Consider the following 22105-nt stretch of genomic DNA (forward strand, 5'->3'; position numbering starts at 1 on the left):
TACTCAAGATGGAATGTTCCCTTCTACCAAGAAGTAATGCTTGAAGATATTCACGATTCGTAATTTAATGTTCAGAGAATTAAGGTAAAGAAAACTATGAACATCTGAAATGGTGATAAACGAGAGGGAAAAGGGAAACATCAATGGAAGAAGATTTGTTTCCGTCAATAGAATCAGCACAAACAACACAACACAAAATTTAATGATGGATACATATATTTTCTTGTCAAAAACATGACTTGTGTTTACATACATGCTTGTATTTTTATAAATAAATGTAAGTCTTTGCATTCAATTCAATGGCTTCCTTTTAATTTCATCAGTAACTTTCTTTTGTATTTAACATGTTGAATATCTGCTTCATCATTATTTTTTAATCTATTGATTTATTGGGGAATTATTACTATTATTTTCTTTGAAATAAACAGGTGTTTTAAGAGTTTTACTTTATTGCTTAGTCTCTGACGTTTGTTGTTCTGGGTTAAAAAACGTGGGACCCAACGGGCACAAACCTTCCATTAACCTAAGCTGTAAATCATTTCTTGCATCGCACTATGTCCAACACCAAGTTTTGCAGCGATTTCATTTATAGTGGTACGCTTATATCCCCTAATCAGCTCATCAACCCTCATCTTGTTGCGTTCCGTGGAAGCAGTCCGAGGGCGCCCGCTGCGAAGCTCATCTTCGATACTCGTGTTTCCATCCGTATAATGTTTCACCCACCTCCTAACACTGCTGGCACCCATGCACGCATCTCCGTAGGTACGTTGCACTCTGCGGTGAATTTCAGAAGCAGATTGATCCTCTTTAACAAGAAAGTCAATCATAGCACGCTGTCGAAACGAAACATCGCTGCCCGCCATTTTGGAAATCCTGCCTGTGGTCACGTGCTAGCAACGAAAGCATCAGCATCTGGAAAGAAAGAAAGATGCCATACTTGGTTTCACTTACAACTAAAAATTATGGTTGTGAAAACATGTTCACGACTTTCAGTATGCTCGTCATAAATGGGCTAAAGAACAGCGATGACGAAGGAGCTCAACATGGCTAACAACGGCCTATTCAGTGGCTTTTACAATGGATGAAGAATTGAATTTAACTGAGATCGCGCATTTGACAGTAACGCTATCCGTGAATTAATTTCTTAAGAATTCAGAAAACTTACAAATCCATCATTACTACTATCTATGTTGACTGTCTTACATGTCTAAAGGGAATGAAAATAAGAATATATTTTTGTTTCTTAAATAACAATATAATCACCCACAGTTGAAAAATTACTGAAAAAGTTAATGGATTAAAATTTAAAATTCAAGCTTTGAAAATATAATGCATTACATTAAAAGTTAATATACGAAAAGAGCAACAGTTAATGGTAATTTCAAAATTACTCGTGATTGATTAAAATTACAATTAAAATTAAAAATGACAATTCTCAATATCAAGCAATAAGAATTGTTTGAAGTGTAAAAGTTAATGTAGAACTTAGTGGATAGAATTGTATATATGGGGAAATGAATCGATCATTATGAATAGTTGGAGTTTTCAAACAAACCTGATAATAAACATAAAACGAAAATATTATAAAATTACGAAACGGTCAATTCCTATAGATAGAAATAGCTCTTCTTGCTGCCAATGCACACATCTTTGGTGCACGGGGTACTGATGTCGATTCCCAATGTGAGTGAATTGAAATTTGAACGCATTACGTTGGTTTGAATTTCATCTCCAACTGTAGGTTCACGTCTCAGAACTGAAAAGCGTTTATGCTACTCTTCAACAACATCAAAAACAGATATTGATATAATGTATTAAAATATAGTAACAGTTATATGTACGTAATGTCAGTTTGATGTCAAAAGGGTACTTAGAACCTTCAATAATGATGATTTAATTTTTATAAAGTTAGCGAGAGGTCTCGTGACAACTCAGTCGAGTGTAGACATACCTAACATAAATAATTAATATTAATAAAGATAAATAAGCAGGTATAAAACCATTAAACACAAAAAATTAATTCAAGTACGTTATTTTTAATCCTAGTTTTTCAAGATTCATTGAATATATATATACAGTAAAACCTGTCTATGTTGGCCACCATCGGTTCCATCGAAAAGTGGCCAACTTAGACAGGTGGCCAACTTACAGAAAATAAGTGTGATTTTTGTTTTTTTAGAATAGGATTTCTAGTATTACTTGATTGTAAAATTTTAATAAGCAGTGGCACGACAGCTACTTATAAACAATGTATATAGAGGAATCATAAAAATATACAGTACTAGAAAATATTACTATAGTATGCAAGAGCGCCGATTTCTCTGTAAATTTGGGAGGGGAGCATTCAGATGCAAAAGGTATATATATATATATGAAGATTTTAAGACAAATTGCACTCAAATTATACCAAATATTGTATGCTCATAAATAAAATAGGGGCCACATGAGCTTTGGGAGCCCGGTCCCCATCGGTCCCCCAGGATCGGCACTCTTGATAGTGTGTTTAATATATATGCATATCTTTCTCTTCCTGAAAACTAGTCTGGTACATTGGATTATTCGGATTGAAAACACAATAACACAAAGAACCATGAAATAGAAGTGTATGTACGCAGTTTATTAAAATTGATATTACAGCACACTGAGTTATTCAGATTGAAAACAAGAAAAGCTAAGTTATAAATTGAGAAATTCATATGCAATTTATATGACTTCTTTTCAGTTGTTACTGAATGGTGGTTCATTCTAGACATATTTGCTTTATTCTTTTTGGCAGATATGCACATTCTAATATTGTAGTTAACTACCTCTTGTTAATGAACTAGAAGTGTTTCCCTCGGAGCAAAAGATGTTTTGAGAAAATCTTGAGGGAATTCATATCTCAAAACATCTGCTACCTTTTGACATGCAGTCAGGTGCCAATAAATGACAATTGACCTTTAACCTTGAGAATTTTCCGGAATTACTAAAGCTTCCCACTGATGAAAGGAGCCGATATAGCTAATGGTTTTACCAAAACAGACAGGGTAAACAAATACGTACAACCATTTCCTGAATTCCTGTACGTGCTTTTTCTTATTCACATCTTCCTTCACCACCCTTTTATGAGGGTAGTGTTCTGGCCATTGACCTCCAAGAACAAATCGTGCGAATCTATGCTTCTATGCGTCCAGTCACAAATACAGAACATCTGCCTCTCATATGGGAATTCGAAAGAGTTAAGAAAAATAACAAAATTGTATTTTTCGTGGCCAAGATACGCAGGTAAATTTATCATTATCATCATAGGGTAAACATTGCTTCAGTGTGGCCAATTTCCAAGATAGACAGGTGGCCAACTTATAGAGTAGTAAGTAACGAATGTCTTATGGGAAAATGCAGGTTCAAGACGAACTAGGCCAAGATAAGCAGGTGGCCAACTTACAGAGGTGGCCAAGTTGACAGGTTTCACTGTATCTTGTAATACAAATTTTATGTTTTAAAAAGTGCATATTTTAAGGCGCCTCAATATGTAGAAACAAGCATAATTTGTCTTTTACTTATGTAAGTTCTTTCCAATAGAAAAAGACTTTTTTATTTCCTTTCTTTCTTTCTTTATTTATTATTATTATTATTTTTTGTAAATTAGAAAGCAATTAAGTATATTAGACCAAGGGCCAAGGAGGTGATAACTCCCCCCTAGGAACTTTTGCCACTATATTAGAAATGTTCCTTAGGGTCCTTAGAATCAAAAAAATAGTTGTTGGTCAACATATAAGTGCAACACCTGGGTCTTGGGGCCCTTAACCCTTTAGCACTAGTGTATATTTACAGACATCGATGGGATGTCTTTAAATGACCGTACATCAGACCGTCAGTGCAACACTGGAACAAGTTATACCTCGATCGATTTGTAAGACTGTAGGCTTTCAGTTTACGTTATGAACGGGACATTTCTGTATAGAGGGAAAACTAATTGAGGGCTATTTAAGAAAATTTCCCCTAAAAAGTCCTTTCTCGCGATTCTTTTAGTTATTATGTGGCAACACTGCACACTACGTGAATAATAAAATGTATTTATGTGCCCCATTTCATGTTCAACTTACAATGAAAATTTCATCTTGATCCATCAAATAGCAGCAAAGAAAATTCGTTTTTTATAATTTTCACAGAGTTCATAAAAATAGATTTTCATGAAAGTACGAGTATGACTTTATGTCAATGTTCTGACCGTCAGTGCAACACTGGAACAAGTTACATCTCGATCGATTTGGAAGAGTGTAAGCTTTCAGTTTACGTAACGAACGAGACATTTCTGCGTACAAAGGAAAAATAATTGAGGGATATTTAAGGAAATTTCCCCTAAAAAGTCCCTTCTCGCGATTCTTTTACTTATTACGTGGCAACACTGCTAACTAGGTGAATAATAAAATGTATTTAGGTGTTCTGTTTTATGTTCAACTTAAACTGAAAATTTCGTCTTGATCCATCAAAAAGCAGCAGAGGAGATATGTATTTTATAGTCTTCACAGGGTTCATAATAATGGATTTTCATGGAAGTACGAGTATGACTTTGTATCAATGTACAATTATTACGTGGCAACACTGCAAGCTACGTGAATAATAAAATGTATTTATGTGCCCTATTCTATGTTCAACTTAAACTTCCGTCTTGATCCATCAAATAGCAGCAGAGGAAATTTGTATTTTATAGTCTTCAACAATTTTCATAATAATTGATTTTCATCGAAGTATGTGTATGACTGTGTCAATGTTCCGTTTTATTTTTCTATAGAAATCAAGTGATACAAATTATTTTAGTTGATTTTCTCATTCGTTATAGACAGATTCCCAGTACCAAGAAATCCCGCAGGAAGGTTTTATGATTTGTTCGTCCATGGTATAATATAAATAATTTCAAAGAAATAATTTTACTGTTGTGCGGTTACATTATGTTCCTTTGAAAATACTTGTTGTTCTGCTATTCTACTATGAATACACTTCCAAACATGTCTGCTGATATGTGAAGTTATCAAACAATTCTCGAAGTTATTGCGTAGAGCATGTATTCCTATTACATGTGCACACAGATAATCGCATTTAATATATATAGTTTTTTAATTGCCGTAATATTAAATAATTTGTTATATTCTTTGTGTTCTTGTCTGTCTGTAAGTTGATAATAGTAGCACAATCGCCCTGAAATCCACGTGTTCTCAGTTATTCTGGAAAAGAATGACAAACAAAAAGAAGCCAGTCAGACGAGAATTGCAAGAAGAAAAAGGATTGCTGTTGTAAAAAATCGAAAATTCTGTGTAATACACTAAGCATAAAACGAAACTGAAACGACGACAAATTTCATTAAAAAAGACTTCCATAAGAACTTTCAGGTCAAAGTACTGTGGCAAGAGACTGACACTGCAAAACTGCACCGCTTAACATCAAATTGCATCCAAATTCCTACAGAATACGGCACAAACAAACACGGTCTATCCCTGGGACTACCAAAGTTTCATAAAATTACCACGATTGCTAAGTCAGTCTGCTGAATCATGTGTGGCGGAAAATTGTACACTCTTAGTGGATAATTCACCATATTTGGAGCGTACTGCTATACGGCAGTATGTAGCAGACATCCTGTTTAACGAGGAGCAGTGCGTATTAGAAATAGAGCTAAAATTGGGATCACAAAAAAGTGAAAGGGTGTTTTATGGAAAACTCTAGTGACATGTGTCAGTAGAATAGCTGAACGCGTCATTGAAGGAACACCTATTCGATAGGAAGACGAATCACTACTGTTACAGATTCAAGAAGTGGATTTCATAGCAACCGAAATGAGTGTTGCACTTATATGTTGACCAACAACTATTTTTTGATTCTAAGGACCCTAAGGAACATTTCTAATATAGTGGGAAAAGTTTCCTAAGGGGGGGGATTTATCACCCCCTTGGCCCCTGGTCTATATAGTTTCCCGAAATATCTCGCTCTTAATGAAAAATGCTTGAATAAGAATATTTTTCATTGTCTTTGCAGGTTAAGTTTCCGCTTCTATTTAATTCCTCCAATTCTAAAGTTGCACGTGCACGTATATGTTTAAAATGCAGCTAAGAAAAATAATTAATTTCGTTTATTGATTTTTTTTTTTTTAGAACATATCCTTACAAACAAGAAAGGTATTTTCTTTAATAATTCTATAGCAGAAATTGGGGAATTCTCTGTCAAATCTCTTATGTGACAGCAAACAATACTACCTAATCGATATGTGAAAGAGGGTATTAAACTTTTCCTTCATAAATATAACCATTTTTAAACAAATCGTAAAAAATTGACATTTTTGAATTAAAATTTCCAGAAAGATGGTCTGCATGGTATTTTACATAAAATTACTCATGTCAATGACCACATGACCAAAGATCTAAAAGAATTTGAAATTTGTTCTTATCTAAAAATTATCGCAATTTTTTCAATTCAAAATTTTCCGAAAAATCGTTATACGGATGATTCAATCTATACAACTAAAACAATTCTAAACTGCTTTTAGTAATAAACATTATGACATTAGGAAAAGAAGAAGAAATACCTTGAAAACCGCAACATTTTCCTAATTGGGTTTTAATATTTGATAGTAAGCTTTAGCTCATGCACCAGGCTGAACTTGTGGTAAATTTTTAAAATGCGGTAATTTAAACATAAGCACATATTCTAGAAATAAGTAAAGAGATAACACGGTTGACTGCAGTTTAATGTGTCTTACGAACAGATGATGTACGTATTTATAAGACGTGTATCTACATATTTTTACGTATGTTCTTTAAGAAAAGTACGAAAACTGTTATATCATCTTGAAAACCAGGACAGGATAATGCGGACTCAAAACATGATTGTATAAAAATCCACTATTGTTGCGAAAGTTATCACTGCACTTAAAGTTAATTCTACCCCTAATCCTTCACTGATATCTAGTGCCACGTCTGATTTTAGTAGGAACTTAAGGGCAGGGCGGATCCAGGACTGACTTCTGAAGGGGGGGGGGGGGCGGTAAGTTATCATACTGCTACTTTTAAGGGCTCCACACTTTGGGATGGGTTTTATATATATATATATATATATATATAAAATTAAGAAAGTTTCCTCTTCTAGAAGGGGGCGATCGCCTCCCTTGGATCCGCCCCTGCTTAAGGGTGGACATGAAATGTATTCTTAGGACGTTTAATCGATTACAGAAAACAGCTTCTATCTATTACCGTCTTTACTTCAATGCGATCAGCGTTAAAACCGATAATTGTTGTTTTCTGTCACCTCCTGTTTTAGCCGACAGATTAGAACAGAGATTAAATAAATTCTTGGGACGCTTAATTGATACAGAAAAAAAAAAAACATCTTGCTATCTACTACGGTTTTTGTTCTATGGCGATCAATGTTAATGCCGGAAGTCGTTGATTTGTCACTTCCTGTTGGAATACAGGATTAAGAGATAAAATGGTAAATAGATTCCAAATAATCGCTTCTTGCTATCTGTTAGCATTTTTCTTTTATGTAGATCAATATTGAAACTAGAAGTTGAAGTTAATTTCAGCCATTTCTGGTTTAAGTATTGTTAAGGATGGAGATATATTTCTGAGACATTTAGTCGATTCTAGAAAACCGGATCTCTTTCTCTCTATTACCCTTTTTCTCTAAATCGATTGATGTTGAAACAGGAAATGGTTAATTTCTTGCTCTTCCTGTTTCCGTATAGTCAAAAAAAAAAAAAAAAAAAAAAAATCAATTCATAACTTTTGACCCTTAACATTCTGACCAAATTTGATGACGTTTGACTTGGTACTTCTTAAGGTTTTTTTTTTTTCCTCCTAGACGATGGAGAGACGGATATGATAAAATATATATGGAGAAGTGTTTTGGTAAACCGAACTCCTTAAAAATAACGATTAATTATTAACTAAAGATTCTTGACCATTATCAATTAAAAACTAATTCCTGTACAATTTAATTGATTAAATGAAAAATTTACAAAAAAAATTCAACTGATTACGTTTATCGTTAATTTTTTAACGGATTAATTACAGGTCTAATAATCATTAACGTCAACTGGGATTACTTTCCTCATTTCTCATTTGGAAAGTTGTTATATTCTAAGACTAAACAACGTGTCATAATAACGTAGGTCATGTCCAGGGAATATCTGTAAAAATGATTTATTCTCATATTTTTAAATAGTTCCTTCTCAAACACCCGAAATGTGGGCTGACAAAGTTCTGGCAATTAGTCGTGGTTGTACCCACCCTGTTTTTCAACGTAAGCAAACGTGAAATTTAATAAGCTCGCAATGTTCACCCATTATATAGACTAATAATCAAGTTATAATAATAATAATAATAATAATAATAATAAGTGCTAATCTTAAAAAAAAAAAAAACTTTCTTGAATAACAGTAAAACGTTTTGCCCGTTCATAAGATAAATTGCTAATTCAAAACGAGAAGAAAGCACATATCACTAAACCGCAAATAATAAAAAAAAGAAGTAATCTCGAGGTTTGATTTTTCTTTTTTTACTTGGTAAAACACACTTGAAAATTACTATGTTGGGAATGCGTTTGCTTCATCAGGTTCATCAGGAAATTTTATATATATGTATATTCAATCATCGCTTCTGGATGGAATTTCCATTCTTTTGTCAGTGACCTATGGCTGCATTCTTTTTTAAACTTGGAAGAACCTGTTTTTGATTTAAGTATAGTTGCCTAACAACACTATTATTATTATTTTTTGTGCCACCATCACGGGTAAAAAAGATCGCAGGCTTGCTAGTTATCCGTTATATAAAGGGCTGATAAGAGACCTGACTCTCTCGCTGTTAGGAAACAAGCCGACTTCGGATCCAGACAGAAAAAATGCTCAGGGTCCCGAATTTTTATATTTTATATATATATATATATATATATATATATATATATATATATATAACATGGACTGTCTTTATAGATATTTAAGTCTGGTGAGTGACTCAGCCCAGGGAGAACTATGAAGTTAGGTTTCCCCTGGATAGGTTATTAGGAATTTTATGAGGTATTGGAATTAGGAAACATATCCTTAGTCTGAATCAGGACATAATTGTATCATTTATGTTTTAGAATAAGCAGTTAAGTAGATTTCTAAAAGGGGCAGCTAGGCTGGAGAGATTTTGAGCTGTTTCCATGTTAGCTGAAATCTATCTTAATAGAGGTGGTTTGTTTGTAAATCCAGTTGGGTTCGATCCCCGTCATAGGCCGTTGGTGTGAGAGGATGTTCCTATTACATTCTTTTAAGAGTTTTGCATTTGAATTTCCAATAATGGAAGTGCGTAAGCCCCTTTCACCATGAATGCAAGATTTTATTTTAAGCCTGCATAGAGGGCTTTATACCACAATTCTAGCGACTAATCCTTGAAACGGATTTCTCTGAATAGTTTCCTCTCATTTGTAGGAGGTAAGAGGAATATCCTCTGAAATTAAGGAATACGAAGACAGAGTAGACAAAGTACTAACTTGCATATCTCAACAGGTCCCTAAACAAATAAAGAAACAATTATTAAAGATTATTAATTTTTCTATTTCTCTATCTCTCTCTCTCTCCTTGCACTCTCTATTAAATTAGTGAAGGAGAGCAAATTAAGTTCTTACAAAACAGAGTTAGGTTCTCCTGCTTTCTGGTCCAAAGATAATCGTTCAAAACTTAGAGCTCTAATTCATCATTTTATTTACTCTAAGATGAAACATGAATCTTTCGATGAAAATTCTAGACAGTTAAGAACGAGTCAAGGTTTGTGTGTGTCATTAGATTTGTACATACAATCTGTTCTGAATCTGTCTATCTTTTTCTTTCTTTCTCTCTCTCTCTCTCTCTCTCTGTCTCTATTTTATATATATATATATATATATATATATATATATATATATATATATTGCATTGCAGTGAGTTTTACCATGTTATAAGTGATTATGTGCCTTCCACTTGGCACAGAAAGAATATCAAGGAAAGCTGAATTCTTCCCAAACTCTCTGAAGAGTGTTACTGCCGCCTCCAGATCAACTGGTAAGGGAGACACGAGAATACAGTCTTTCATGTAACCCCACAAGGAGTCACAAGGAGGATACTTGGGTACCTTGGGGGCCAACATTGTAATTCAAGTCTTTGGGCCCCGCGTGACCTACCCAACGTTGAGAAAATGTATTATTTAAAAAGTTTCGAACTTGTCAGTGCCAATACGGTGGTTCTTTATCATGCTGAAAACTGAAATCATTGGAGTCTTCACTAAGTTGTGGGAAAGGTCAATTTTGGAGTTAGGTGCATCCATTGACTGTTTTGATGGAAAAAGAGTCGTAACTTTTCTTGTAGCACATAGCACGATCATTTTCGGCGAGATCTTCTAGCCAGTCCTGTGCAATTCTAGATCAGAGATAACTTTCTGTTGCGGAGTCACAGCTTTACACACGAAACTGTACGTTTTTGCTTAACAAAGCTCTTTAGAGTTCAATTCAATGAAAATTAAGTAGCAATTGTTGCGTTCGGCTATTATTATAATAGAAAAGAAATCTATCAACTGGAGAGACATATAGCATAGGTCATTAAAAACTCTATGACGTACCCTTTCAAGTGATATGCATGCTAATCAGGGTCGACTCGTGATAGTGTGGATATAGAACTCTGAAATTGGATCCATCTTTTTCATACAGGGTGTATTTTCCCCTAAAAACTGAATGAGGAAATAAGAGTTTAGTCGTATATGCTGGCAAACACAGTTGGTAGATAAATAGTCTACATACCCTAAATTTTTAAACATTCTTATAAAACCAAGGGGAGACAGAACAAGCTAGCGATGAATGAAATCAGTTAGGCGAAATAACTTTTTCGAACTTTTAATTTAAAAACTAGAATTGTTTTATTTGAATACGAATCACTGAAGTTTTACAGTTTCCTTGAGACCAAGTCTTTTCAAGAATAGATTTACCATGCTCACTTTTTGCTTATTGCAAGAGTTCATCAATCTTATAAATCAACACTCAATTATTTAAATGTTTACAGCATTGTCAAATTTATGATTTATACGTTTTGAAATTTAACATAATTCATTATGGTACAAGAATTAGGAAATAAGGCGCTTTTGACCTAAAGTGGTGTCAATGATTTTCCTTAATCCTATGATAAAATATGTGTACCTCTTGATCATTAAAATATTACTCTTGTCAGTGATGATGTAACCAATAAAACAACAAAATTTGTAACTTTTTTTAATAAACCTATAAAAATATATATACATAAAAATGTACTTCAACTATAGATAACGTACTTCAACATTACTGGCAAGAGCTTTTCAAGCAAGACAATATAGCATCTTCCTCTGCTTTCGATGTTACTTTTGTTTTCGATGGATCTTTGTATGAATAACTTTGTAGATGGCACGTTCTCGATGTTTCTGCAAACAAAAGAAAAATTAGTTAGTGTAAGCATTTCAAAATTGTCACCAAATACACCAACTAAATCAAAGAATAATCATAAGGATATTACACTAGGTATCACATTCATGAGGGAGAAGCTGGTCTCCAACCAGGTGACTCCTCAGGTGGTGGATAGGAAAACATCCATCAGATATGGTGCATACGGAAGAATCTGCATCAGACCAACTCAGTACTGCTCTCTTGCAGTTAGTAGAGGGATCTACAAAGGCTAAAGGAAGAAAATCCTGGTTTTCCTGATAGGGGGTTGGGGTGAAGCTAAGAACCCGTTAGGAAACGAGCACATCGGCCTTGGAACGCGGATGGATATTATGGATACCAAAACAGGGATGACAAAGGACAAAAAACAGCTAAGCAAACACGAAGTAGAGAGAAAGGATATAAACATAGCGACGTGGGAATGTAAGGACTACGTTGGAGCCTGGAAAGATACAGGAAATACCAAACGAAATGTTAAAATATAACGTAGATATTATAAGGTTACAGGAAATCAGATAACATACGAAAAATAGAGAAACCTGAGTATGTGATGATGTACAGCGGATCAGAGGAAAAGACAGAGCAACGAGGAACAGGTTTTATAGTAACGAAGATCACGAATGAACGAAACGAAGAATAAAAGGAAAATTCAGGAATATAACAACCATTACAGCTCATGCACGGATGAAGGAAAACGAAGAAGCAGAGAAAGATAAGTTCTATGAGGAACTAGGAAGCATAGGATGTGTAAAAGAACTGAATAAAATTCAGAAGTATGTCACATTAATAGTAATAGGTGATTTTAATGCCAAGACAAGCACAGAAGACTTCCTCCAAAATGTAGCAGAAAATATACATCAGGGAAATCTACAGATAACATTCTACAGATACATCAGGGAAATCTACAGATACAGATAAGGGATATACCTAGTTATATCATAAATACGGTCACAAGTTTGAATGTGAATAACACAGAGTATTAACACCAAGGCAATTTATTTTGATCATGTTTTACATTGATATGTTGTACACCTGACGCACACATCATTTTTCGAAATGTCCCCCCTTGGCCTTGATACAGGCACGAAGTCTGTCCGGCCACTTGTCAATGGCATTACGCACCACGTCCATGGGAAAATTGTTCACTGCTCGGGTCAAGGATTGTTTCAGACTGTCGACAGATGGATGCCGTTTATGGCAGACCTTTGCATGAAGGACTGCCCAAAGTTTGTAGTCCAACGGGTTAAGGTCCGGGCTGCTAGAAGGCCAATCAGCAGTAGAAATTAAGTCGGGGATGTTCCGTGCCAGCCACTCCTGGGTTGTTTTCGCTTTGTGGCCTGGAGCGGAATCCTGCTGGAAGCTCCACCTTTCTCCAGAGAATACGGTAGCAGACAGTGGTTTCACTATACGTGTTAGCACTATGTCCTGGTATACCTTGGCAGATATGTTAACACCTTTTTCGCAAAAATGCAGCTGGGTTGTGCCTGTTTAGCTCACTCCCCACCTAACCATCACTGAGGCAGGATGATGTGCCCTCTGAACCCTTGGAGCTGCCTCAGCAGCTGCAGTAGATGACGTGGCATACACACGGACAGTTTGGGCGTTGTAGGCCTGCTCAATTGTGAACACATTTTCGTCAGTGTACAGAATATTTCTGTGCAGATTGTTGGCGTAACGCCGCAACAGTCTCTTTGATTTAAAGACCCTCTGCGACATTAATGTTTGGGTCAGAAAGTGACCAGTCCACCTCTTATACACCCGTAGATGTACGTCACTCCTGAGCACACGAGACACGAAATTTCTGCTGATGTTCATCTCAGCTGCCATCACACTTTGTGTTAGAACAGGATTTCTTCGAATTCTTGCTGCGACTGCTTTCTGCACCTGCGGGGTTCGTACCGTTCGTGGTCTGCCACTCCCTGCGCGGTCAGCGGCCGTTCCAGTCTCGGTGTATCGCTGTAATCTCTTGCTGATTTGTAGGGGTTTCAGGAGGTTGAAAATCTCATCTACTGTCTTCCCGACCTTGTGTAGTGCAATTACTGCTATACGATTTTCGTAATCGACCCACTCTATCAGAACTCATTACAATATCAACGTAGGTCATGAACAGTCAAACACACATACATGCATCTTTCGCTTTATACACAGATGGCAGCACTGTGCCACTCCGGATGCCTACAGCACAACTCCAAACTTTGTGACAGTATTTATGATATAACTAGGTATAGACACATTAAACTTCCAGCACATATTTTTATAGCAATGATGAACCATGTGTAAATTTAATTTAAATTACATCAATGTGCACAATACATGGAATCAACGTTCGCGTAATTAAAATTTAATACATTGTTCAGCTATAATGCAACAATCGTCATTGCTGTAAAAACACGATACGGGGGGGAGGGGGGTAGTGTGTAAGTTAGAAAATGAATAAAATGAGATTAAGACCAGTATCTGCTTACGTCTCAATCTGTGGTAAAGCTGATATTAATTCGGAACGAATATTTTCATTTTTGGTTCGTTTGGAATTTAACATAAAGCTACCAGATTTTTTTTTTTTTTAATTAACCTAGAAACGTTTTTCAACTTCAGACATTCTGAGTTTAATTTGAAAATCCCAAATTGTGGGCTGTATAGCAAGACTTTAACCTTAGTTTAACAACCCTTTTCAGCTCTGAGACTATAAGACGTGTGAACCTACAGCATATGGGAACCAAACTACATGAGTTTCTATCGGAAATCGAACCACGATCTCTAGCACCAATGCACGACTGTTTGTTACATAGCCACGAGACACCGTAAATACTGCTGTTGTGAGACATTATTTTCAGTTAAGAGTATCAACAGAATTGTTTCACTAATCAAGAAAAAATATTACTGTTATTCCACAGCCGGATTTCTAAGCAAAAATGCTTATTTCTTTCCACATTTCTAAAAGTATGCAGAAATAAAGTACGTCGTAGTACACACCCTGACAACCAATTTGAATAGTGCTTCAATACTTATTCCAGTAAAAAGTTTTACTTACTTACTTATTATATGATTTTCAATTGAAACTGCACATTTTACACAAAAATATCACATTAAAAGTGCATATTACATTCTTATGCACCACCGTTACTATTGCTGGCACTGATTCAATATTTTTCAGCAGTACATCAATAACCACTTCTGCAGATCATCCGAGAGCTCCCTCGTGGCTAAGCAGTTAGCGAACGTGCCTTTGGCCTGGAAGACCCAAGTTTGATTCCCAGGGGAAGCACATGTGGTTCGGATCACACGTTAAGATGTAGGTCCACGTCTCATATAGCCTCGCTGCTGAAAGGAATGATAAACTGAAATTCAAATTAAATTCAAATAATCTGATTCTATAACAAAGTTGGAAGCTCAAAATAATTTCTTACAGTATCCACTTACCCTAATAGAATAATTTTCAGTAACACTGTCTTCAGAGAAGCGTGAAATTGCTAAAATTGCATTCGACAAGCTCTCAGGTATTACTAAAAATTATGATTACAAAACACTGAAATTCAATGGGAATTTCCCGTAACAATGTTTCTATTAAACCTTGTATTAACTATTAGGTTCGTCCATGTGGACGATTATATTTTTTTCAGCAACGAATACTATCACGAAAGTAAACTAAATATCTACGCCAAAAGGTGAGCAGAGAACAGCTTATTTCTGAGAAAATAAAAAGAAAGAAAACATCGTGTCCAGGAACATTATTTACACGAATGAAAAGCCAATAATTACAAATGCGTAGCTTCACAATTTCCGAAAGCGCTTGACGATTATTCATAGACGAAAGCTAATTGCTCAACATTTATACCTGGTAGTTACTGAGTTAATGATGTAAAAACGAAAAAAAGCGAATGGGGAGAAGAAACGGGAGAACCTCGAGAAAAACCGCCCACTCGATATTTATTTACCGCAAAATCCATATCACACACCCATGACTTGAACACAGGAACTTTGACGCCAGAGATGAACGCTCTACTACCTTGGCCATCGAATTTGAGTTTAAGTCAGAGGTGCCCACGAGCGGTTTTTAGGGCGCAGCAAGTTTTATATATGGGGTAATAAATTTTCACTGAAAATTGTAGAATCGAATTTTAATTATACCATAATGATGCTTTTAAGAACGGCAGAAAGTTCAGAAATGGAGGTGCGGTGATTTTAGTTTAGCGTCCCTTTCAGCAGCGAGGCTATATGAGACGTGGACCTACTGATTAACGTGGAATCCGAACCACATGAGCTCCCGCCGGGAATCGAACCCGGGTCTCCCACACCAAAGGCGCGTACGCTAACCGCTTAGCCACAAGGAAGCTCAGTTCAGAAATGAAATAACATTTAGTCTACGAAGCAAGTTATTTTGGTTTTGTCATGGCTTTGTCAACTCCGGTCTCCTCTACTACTTTTGGGGAGTTAGGAATGATTAATTTAGGGGAGAGTGCGCCCATGCACTTGGAGGGAGGGATGAGTGCATCTGATTTAAATCAGCATCAACATGTTAAAACATTTCAAATCTGCATAAGATCTTAAACAAGACAAATCATTTGGATCAGTTTGCGAAAGCGCTTGACGATTATTCATAGACGAAAGCTAATTGCTCAACATTTATACCTGGTAGTTACTGAGTTAATGATGTAAAAACGAAAAAAAGCGAATGGGGAGAAGAAACGGGAGAACCTCGAGAAAAACCGCCCACTCGATATTTATTTACCGCAAAATCCATATCACACACCCATGACTTGAACACAGGAACTTTGACGCCAGAGATGAACGCTCTACTACCTTGGCCATCGAATTTGAGTTTAAGTCAGAGGTGCCCACGAGCGGTTTTTAGGGCGCAGCAAGTTTTATATATGGGGTAATAAATTTTCACTGAAAATTGTAGAATCGAATTTTAATTATACCATAATGATGCTTTTAAGAACGGCAGAAAGTTCAGAAATGGAGGTGCGGTGATTTTAGTTTAGCGTCCCTTTCAGCAGCGAGGCTATATGAGACGTGGACCTACTGATTAACGTGGAATCCGAACCACATGAGCTCCCGCCGGGAATCGAACCCGGGTCTCCCACACCAAAGGCGCGTACGCTAACCGCTTAGCCACAAGGAAGCTCAGTTCAGAAATGAAATAACATTTAGTCTACGAAGCAAGTTATTTTGGTTTTGTCATGGCTTTGTCAACTCCGGTCTCCTCTACTACTTTTGGGGAGTTAGGAATGATTAATTTAGGGGAGAGTGCGCCCATGCACTTGGAGGGAGGGATGAGTGCATCTGATTTAAATCAGCATCAACATGTTAAAACATTTCAAATCTGCATAAGATCTTAAACAAGACAAATCATTTGGATCAGTTTGCTTCAATCAATGTAACACACGAAAATGAATCGTTAGCAAGAAAAAATGCTTCGCTAGTTCCATAACATAAGGTTTTTGGTTAAAAATAAATGAATAAATAAAAACAGCAAGAAGAAAATTTATATTATTTATTGTCATATTTAAGGATCAAAATTGATGAAATGAATCCGGCTATTCACTGAGTATTGACCCAGTGCATACACTAATGCGTAACTTTATCAGCAATTTTTATAATCTCATGAGCACTTCCAAATAAGTCCCCTTGAGAATTAAAATATAGTACAATGATAACACAAGTTCAAATACCAGTAACAGTATTCCAAAATTCTATTATTTCTGTTATAACGTATGATGCTACCTTCACTTGAGGCCAAAAAGGATAAAAATTGAAACTAATGACAACGAAAGAAAAGAAAAAGAAGAAAAGTTGAAGTTATGCGTGCGTTGAAAATAAATTTACCGCTCCATCGTTGATCCAACTGAATTCTGTAGTTGAATCATCAAATCGACATTCCACCACACAAGTGGAAAACAAGATAATGCACACAGCTCCGGAACAGAAGTTTGTTACACGTCGTTAGTGGAAAACACAGTTAGTGGATAAGTTTCAAGTTGTCAATTAAAAAAAATAATTTTAAAAAATACAAAAAAAAAAAAAATCAACATAATCTGAAATATTCCTAAAATTTCTATTTTCAAATGCTTTTTTAAAATTTCCATGTCCCTTAGCAGAATTCCCTGACATGTCCCGGTTTTCCAGGTTTGTCGCACTCTGCAAAGAAGCATACAATAGGAATAGCTCTCAAACTTGTACACAGTTTAGTTTTACATCTTATGTTTATTGTGTATATAAATGGAAAGAATTAGAAAGAAATGTAATTACCACATAATTGGCGAAATAATGCAATGGGATGAAACAGACACATTTCTATTAAAATCTCAATTTGATTCAGACATGGAACTTGTAAATAACACTTTGAAACATGGAATGGTATTCACGAAGCCTTATATTGTAAGAAATTGCTGGTTAAAAGAACTTACTTTAGCTATGGATATCATTTGTTGCTCCATAGTTTCGTGGATAGCTACTCGATCATCATCTAGCATTTTGTCAAATTCAACAATACAAACGACGACTCCGTCTGCAAACACCATTGCACCTCCTTCCATGATGGAGTTTCGCTAGGAAAGATAAATAAATAAAAACTAAATTAATTAGTCCACACAATTTACATGAATACAACATGACAAAAATATGCATCAGATGGCCCCTGGTTATCATCAATATATATTCTGGAAGATCTCTCACTCTGGAGAGCTCTTCAGTGGTTTAAATCATCATCCGCAGTCAAGATCTAAAACTGCTTCAAATACAAAATCTTAAAAAGCTCTCGTAGTATTCTGAAAAATTGTAGAATTTCCAGATATTACTGAGGAAGTACAACCTAAAATTTTAAAAATTATTATACATTACGTAGGTATATTAAATTTATTACTCTTTTCACGTTAATTATGTTTCATTATAATTGATTAACTATAAAATTACTTCTTGGAATATACATATTTTCTTTTTCTTTTAAATTTATATACATTTCTTTTTTTAATGATGAGGGTTGTACTTTCTCCGCGAATAAAATGTCGAGACAAAAGAAGAAATTAGTACAGAGTTTCAGCCCAAACTTACCTGAATTTAGTCCATTATTTCTATCAACGGACTTCAAAGCAAAAAGAACCACATTTCAAAGTGCCTGGAATGTAGCCTTCCAGTATATAGACATTATTAACTTTTATCCATTATTATCTATTAAATTATGTCGAACTATAGTTAACTTCTTTGTAATTAATACTACCTTTCAGGTGTCAATTATGGAAGGAAATTATGGAAGTACGAGGGGAGAAAATAGAATAGGTGACTAGTTTTCGATACCTAGGTAGTATTATTAGTAATGATATGAAATGTGAATGTGAAATAAAAGCAAGGATAGAAATGGTGAAGGAAGCCTTTAGGAGGAAGAAAATACTATTTTGTGGGACTTTGAATAAACATTTGAGAAAAAGACCTATAAAATGCTTGTGTAGAGTATTGAACTGTATAGGTTAGACACATGAGCATTACGCAAAAATGATGAGAAACGACTGGAAGTTTTCGGAATGTGGGTGCGGAGAAGAATTGAGCGGGAAACAAATGAGAGGGTGTTAGAAATGGTAGGGGGAGAAAAGAACAATTTTAGATATTATTACGAAGAGAAAGAGAAACTGGTTGGAACATTGGATAAGAAGGAACTGTATCATGAGGGACGTGCTAGAAGGTATGGTGGCAGGAAAGAGGGAGGGGGCGAAGGAGACTACAATTAATGGACGATATCAAAAAGAAAAAACGTGAAGACGAAAAGGTTACCGGGAAGACCGTGGGGCATGGAAGCTTCTCAGTTGCAGCAAGTGACCTGCCAATAATGGCAGGATATGTATAATGATGATGATTCAGTTATTTTGACACAAAATTAGTCCTCACAGAGCAAGAAATGAAAAGTTCCTAGAAAAGCATCAAATCACCCCAAGCAAAATAAACAAATAAAAATAAACTTTGGAGAAAAATTTATCTGAGAGTTAGTGTTCTGCTAGAGCTTAGGTTCTAATCCATTTATTAACGACCTGTTCACTAACCTAGTAGGAAAGGGGTACTTTAGATATAACGTATCTCTGTGGAAGCTATATTCTAAGCTTTACTATCTATGTTCTTCGATTTCAATATAATTTTGTTTTACATTATTTAAAATGGGCGTGAATTAACCAGATAGTCACTCTTAACAATAAATATACTATGCCATGTTTAAATTTTACCAAAGATGACCTGGTTCTTATTAACATCAGTATGTAAAAAGATCAAGTAGATCCGAAAAATTAAATCTCACTCAAACTTACGGACTGAGTTAAACCAGCTGCTGATGAACCTTTTCTAGGTGCAACTCTTTCCACGAATTTCAACTGTTGAGATTTTGCAGTACCTGGGTCACCACGTTACAGCACATTTGTATCTCCTCGCCTCGTTAACCCATCGGACTTTCTTTTCCTGAAACACACAATAAAGTAAATGTAGTATGATTGGTTAAGTAATAAATTAACGCATAGGACTAAGGAATTCTCACATTCTTATTACGATATTATAAAACAATCTTGTGTGTTTGGCGGACTGAACACAAAGGCAATTAAGTTCTGACTTGTAAATACAAACTGAAAGTTCTAATTGGTCTGTTATGTAATGGTTTAGCGTTAAACAGTAGGCAATTCAATACTATGACATTTTTTTATGCCCTTTGTGTATCATGTTTCTTCGTGTCAAAATTTGCTTTGATTTTAAAAGGAGACAAGTGAGGTGCAAAAATGTAATAGGGACAAGGTGGAAATATAATATTATCTTCTTACTGTGTTGTGTTCGATACTTCCCTCATTACAGATTTGAACCTTCAAAAGTTATTTGCTAAGATATAGAACCAACTTTTGTCAAATATCGCGTTTAACTCACCGCAATACACACGGGATACATAGAATCAGGAATATTAAATGAAAAAAGAACCTTGGTAAGACCAAGAAAGTTGGAGGACAGTGTGGAGAAGGTTTTTACGAGTACGCAATAAGAATCCAGAGTGAATATTTATTTATTTATTTAACTATCACCAGATACAGCTCAGAGGCCATTTTATACTGGATATCCAACAACAATAACAACAATGGAAATGATTTGGGAAGGTATTTGCCAGGGCCTGTTTAGTAAGTACCATCCTGGCATATGCCTGGTAGGACTGAGGGAAACCCTGGAAAACCTCAGTCAAGATGGTCGGCAGCGGGATTCGAACCCACGACCTCCCGAATGCGAAGCCAACGCTCTACCAATTGAGTTATCGGCGCTAAAATTTTGGGTTCCTTTAAGCCGTAGACTTTTAAATTATTTATGACGTAATTACTTAATGTTTCGTTAATCTATACTGTGTTTCACAACAAGTAGTAGTATCAAACTAAATAAAATCTAAATTCTCTGTGAAGGAGGAGGGAAAAATCGAAGCCAGTTAAAGATTTTTTGGTGATTAATTTTACGTAGAACAAAGAAACCCATCTGTTAATACCACTGCTTTTACTTCACAGGACTCATTATTATTTCACTAAAGACTTTCTAACATATTTTATGAAAAAGTCAGAACTTTAGTTACCAATTCTAGTCACTTAAAAACTGGATTCCCTTATGAAGTACACATTTTGTCAATGACTTCGTGCAAACTGACTTATTATAATGCACTAGTCGTAATTTTAAGCCACTTTCCTAATTTCAGCTCGAAAACTAAAAACTAAAAAAAAATTACAAAATCTATTTTTTAAAACCTTGGGCTCTTTTTTTATCTCTTGAAAATTATTCAAACTAACTGATGTAACGTCAGTAATAGATCGCTTCGCAGTTTTGATCATCGTGCTCCAAGCAACAACTTCCAATATAGGAAGGTGCAGAGTCTCAAATCCTCGGCCTTCAATGTCATCATTCGTCACATGTGCAAAATCTAATAGACCTTATTCAATATTTAATGAGAAAATTGTGCATTGTTTCATAGTTTAGGTTTCCATATCAAATTTCCTTTGAACTTTTTTACAGACAAGACAAGGTGAGGGATAAAAAATGGAAATATAAGATTATCTTTTTACTGTGCAAATACATATTAATAACTTTCAAATACATGTTGTAATGATGTTAAACCAACTTATGTCCACTATACCCATGTCTAACTTTAACTTGGCGCAACACGCGCGGGGAATAATTTCCAGTCGGAAAATGAAGATTATTGGTAAGACTAAGAAGGTAGAAGGACAGGGTACAATAGGATCTTCGGAAAATGAGTAATAAGCATCCAAAATGATCTGCGTTCGCATCAGGTTTCTTCAGCTACATACTTTTTAACGATTTATACTTAAGATACTTCATGTGGAATTATATTGCAACTTTGATAGCTATGTGATTCACAGCAAGTAGCAGTATCAAATTAAAAAAGAACCTAAATTATATATATATATAAAATGATAACTTACAAAGAGAGAAAAAGTTATTTGACTCGAAAGGGACTCGAACCCGGGATTCCTGGCATACCGTGCCGATGCGTTAACCACTATGCTACCCAGTCTGCTTCCCAAAACAGCCAAACCCTTTCTAACTCCTACAGTCGGTGCTCTCCACATGGCTTGTATCAGACCACATGGCTTGTATCACAGCCTAGCTGCTGTACTTGGACAATCCAGTGCCCATA

The 22105-nt window shown here is 35.5% G+C and overlaps 2 protein-coding genes across 21 annotated transcripts in view; both read right to left on the reverse strand.

Annotated features, from left to right (window-relative positions):
* Positions 1 to 204: 204 nt before the first annotated feature.
* The window catches only part of LOC145664248 (DNA replication licensing factor MCM5-like), a 114123-nt gene continuing 92222 nt past the window's right edge, over positions 205 to 22105 (reverse strand). For 7 of the 20 annotated variants that reach the window (XR_014127344.1, XR_014127348.1, XR_014127342.1 and 4 more), the window contains 3 exons: positions 19743 to 19890; positions 17862 to 18002; positions 10898 to 11432 (listed from right to left, as the gene is read on the reverse strand). Coding sequence is in view for 7 of the 20 variants with exons in the window: in XM_081730747.1 (XP_081586873.1) it covers positions 11370 to 11432; positions 17862 to 17990 (192 nt within the window). In the remaining 13 variants the exon portion in view is untranslated. Of the gene's footprint in view, positions 913 to 10893; positions 11433 to 17861; positions 18003 to 19742; positions 19891 to 22105 lie in introns of those variants that run through there. The other 13 variants (XM_081730749.1, XM_081730746.1, XM_081730744.1 and 10 more) reach the window with 5 other exon arrangements.
* Positions 519 to 863, reverse strand: LOC145665199 (protein GVQW3-like). Its single transcript, XM_081732484.1, has one exon. The coding sequence runs from the start codon at positions 861 to 863 to the stop codon at positions 519 to 521; it is 345 nt and encodes a 114-aa protein (XP_081588610.1).

The sequence above is a fragment of the Thermobia domestica genome, chromosome 11 (genome assembly GCF_964235325.1).
Source record: "Thermobia domestica chromosome 11, izTheDome1.hap1.1, whole genome shotgun sequence".
In the NCBI taxonomy this organism is placed as follows: Eukaryota; Metazoa; Arthropoda; class Insecta; order Zygentoma; family Lepismatidae; genus Thermobia; species Thermobia domestica.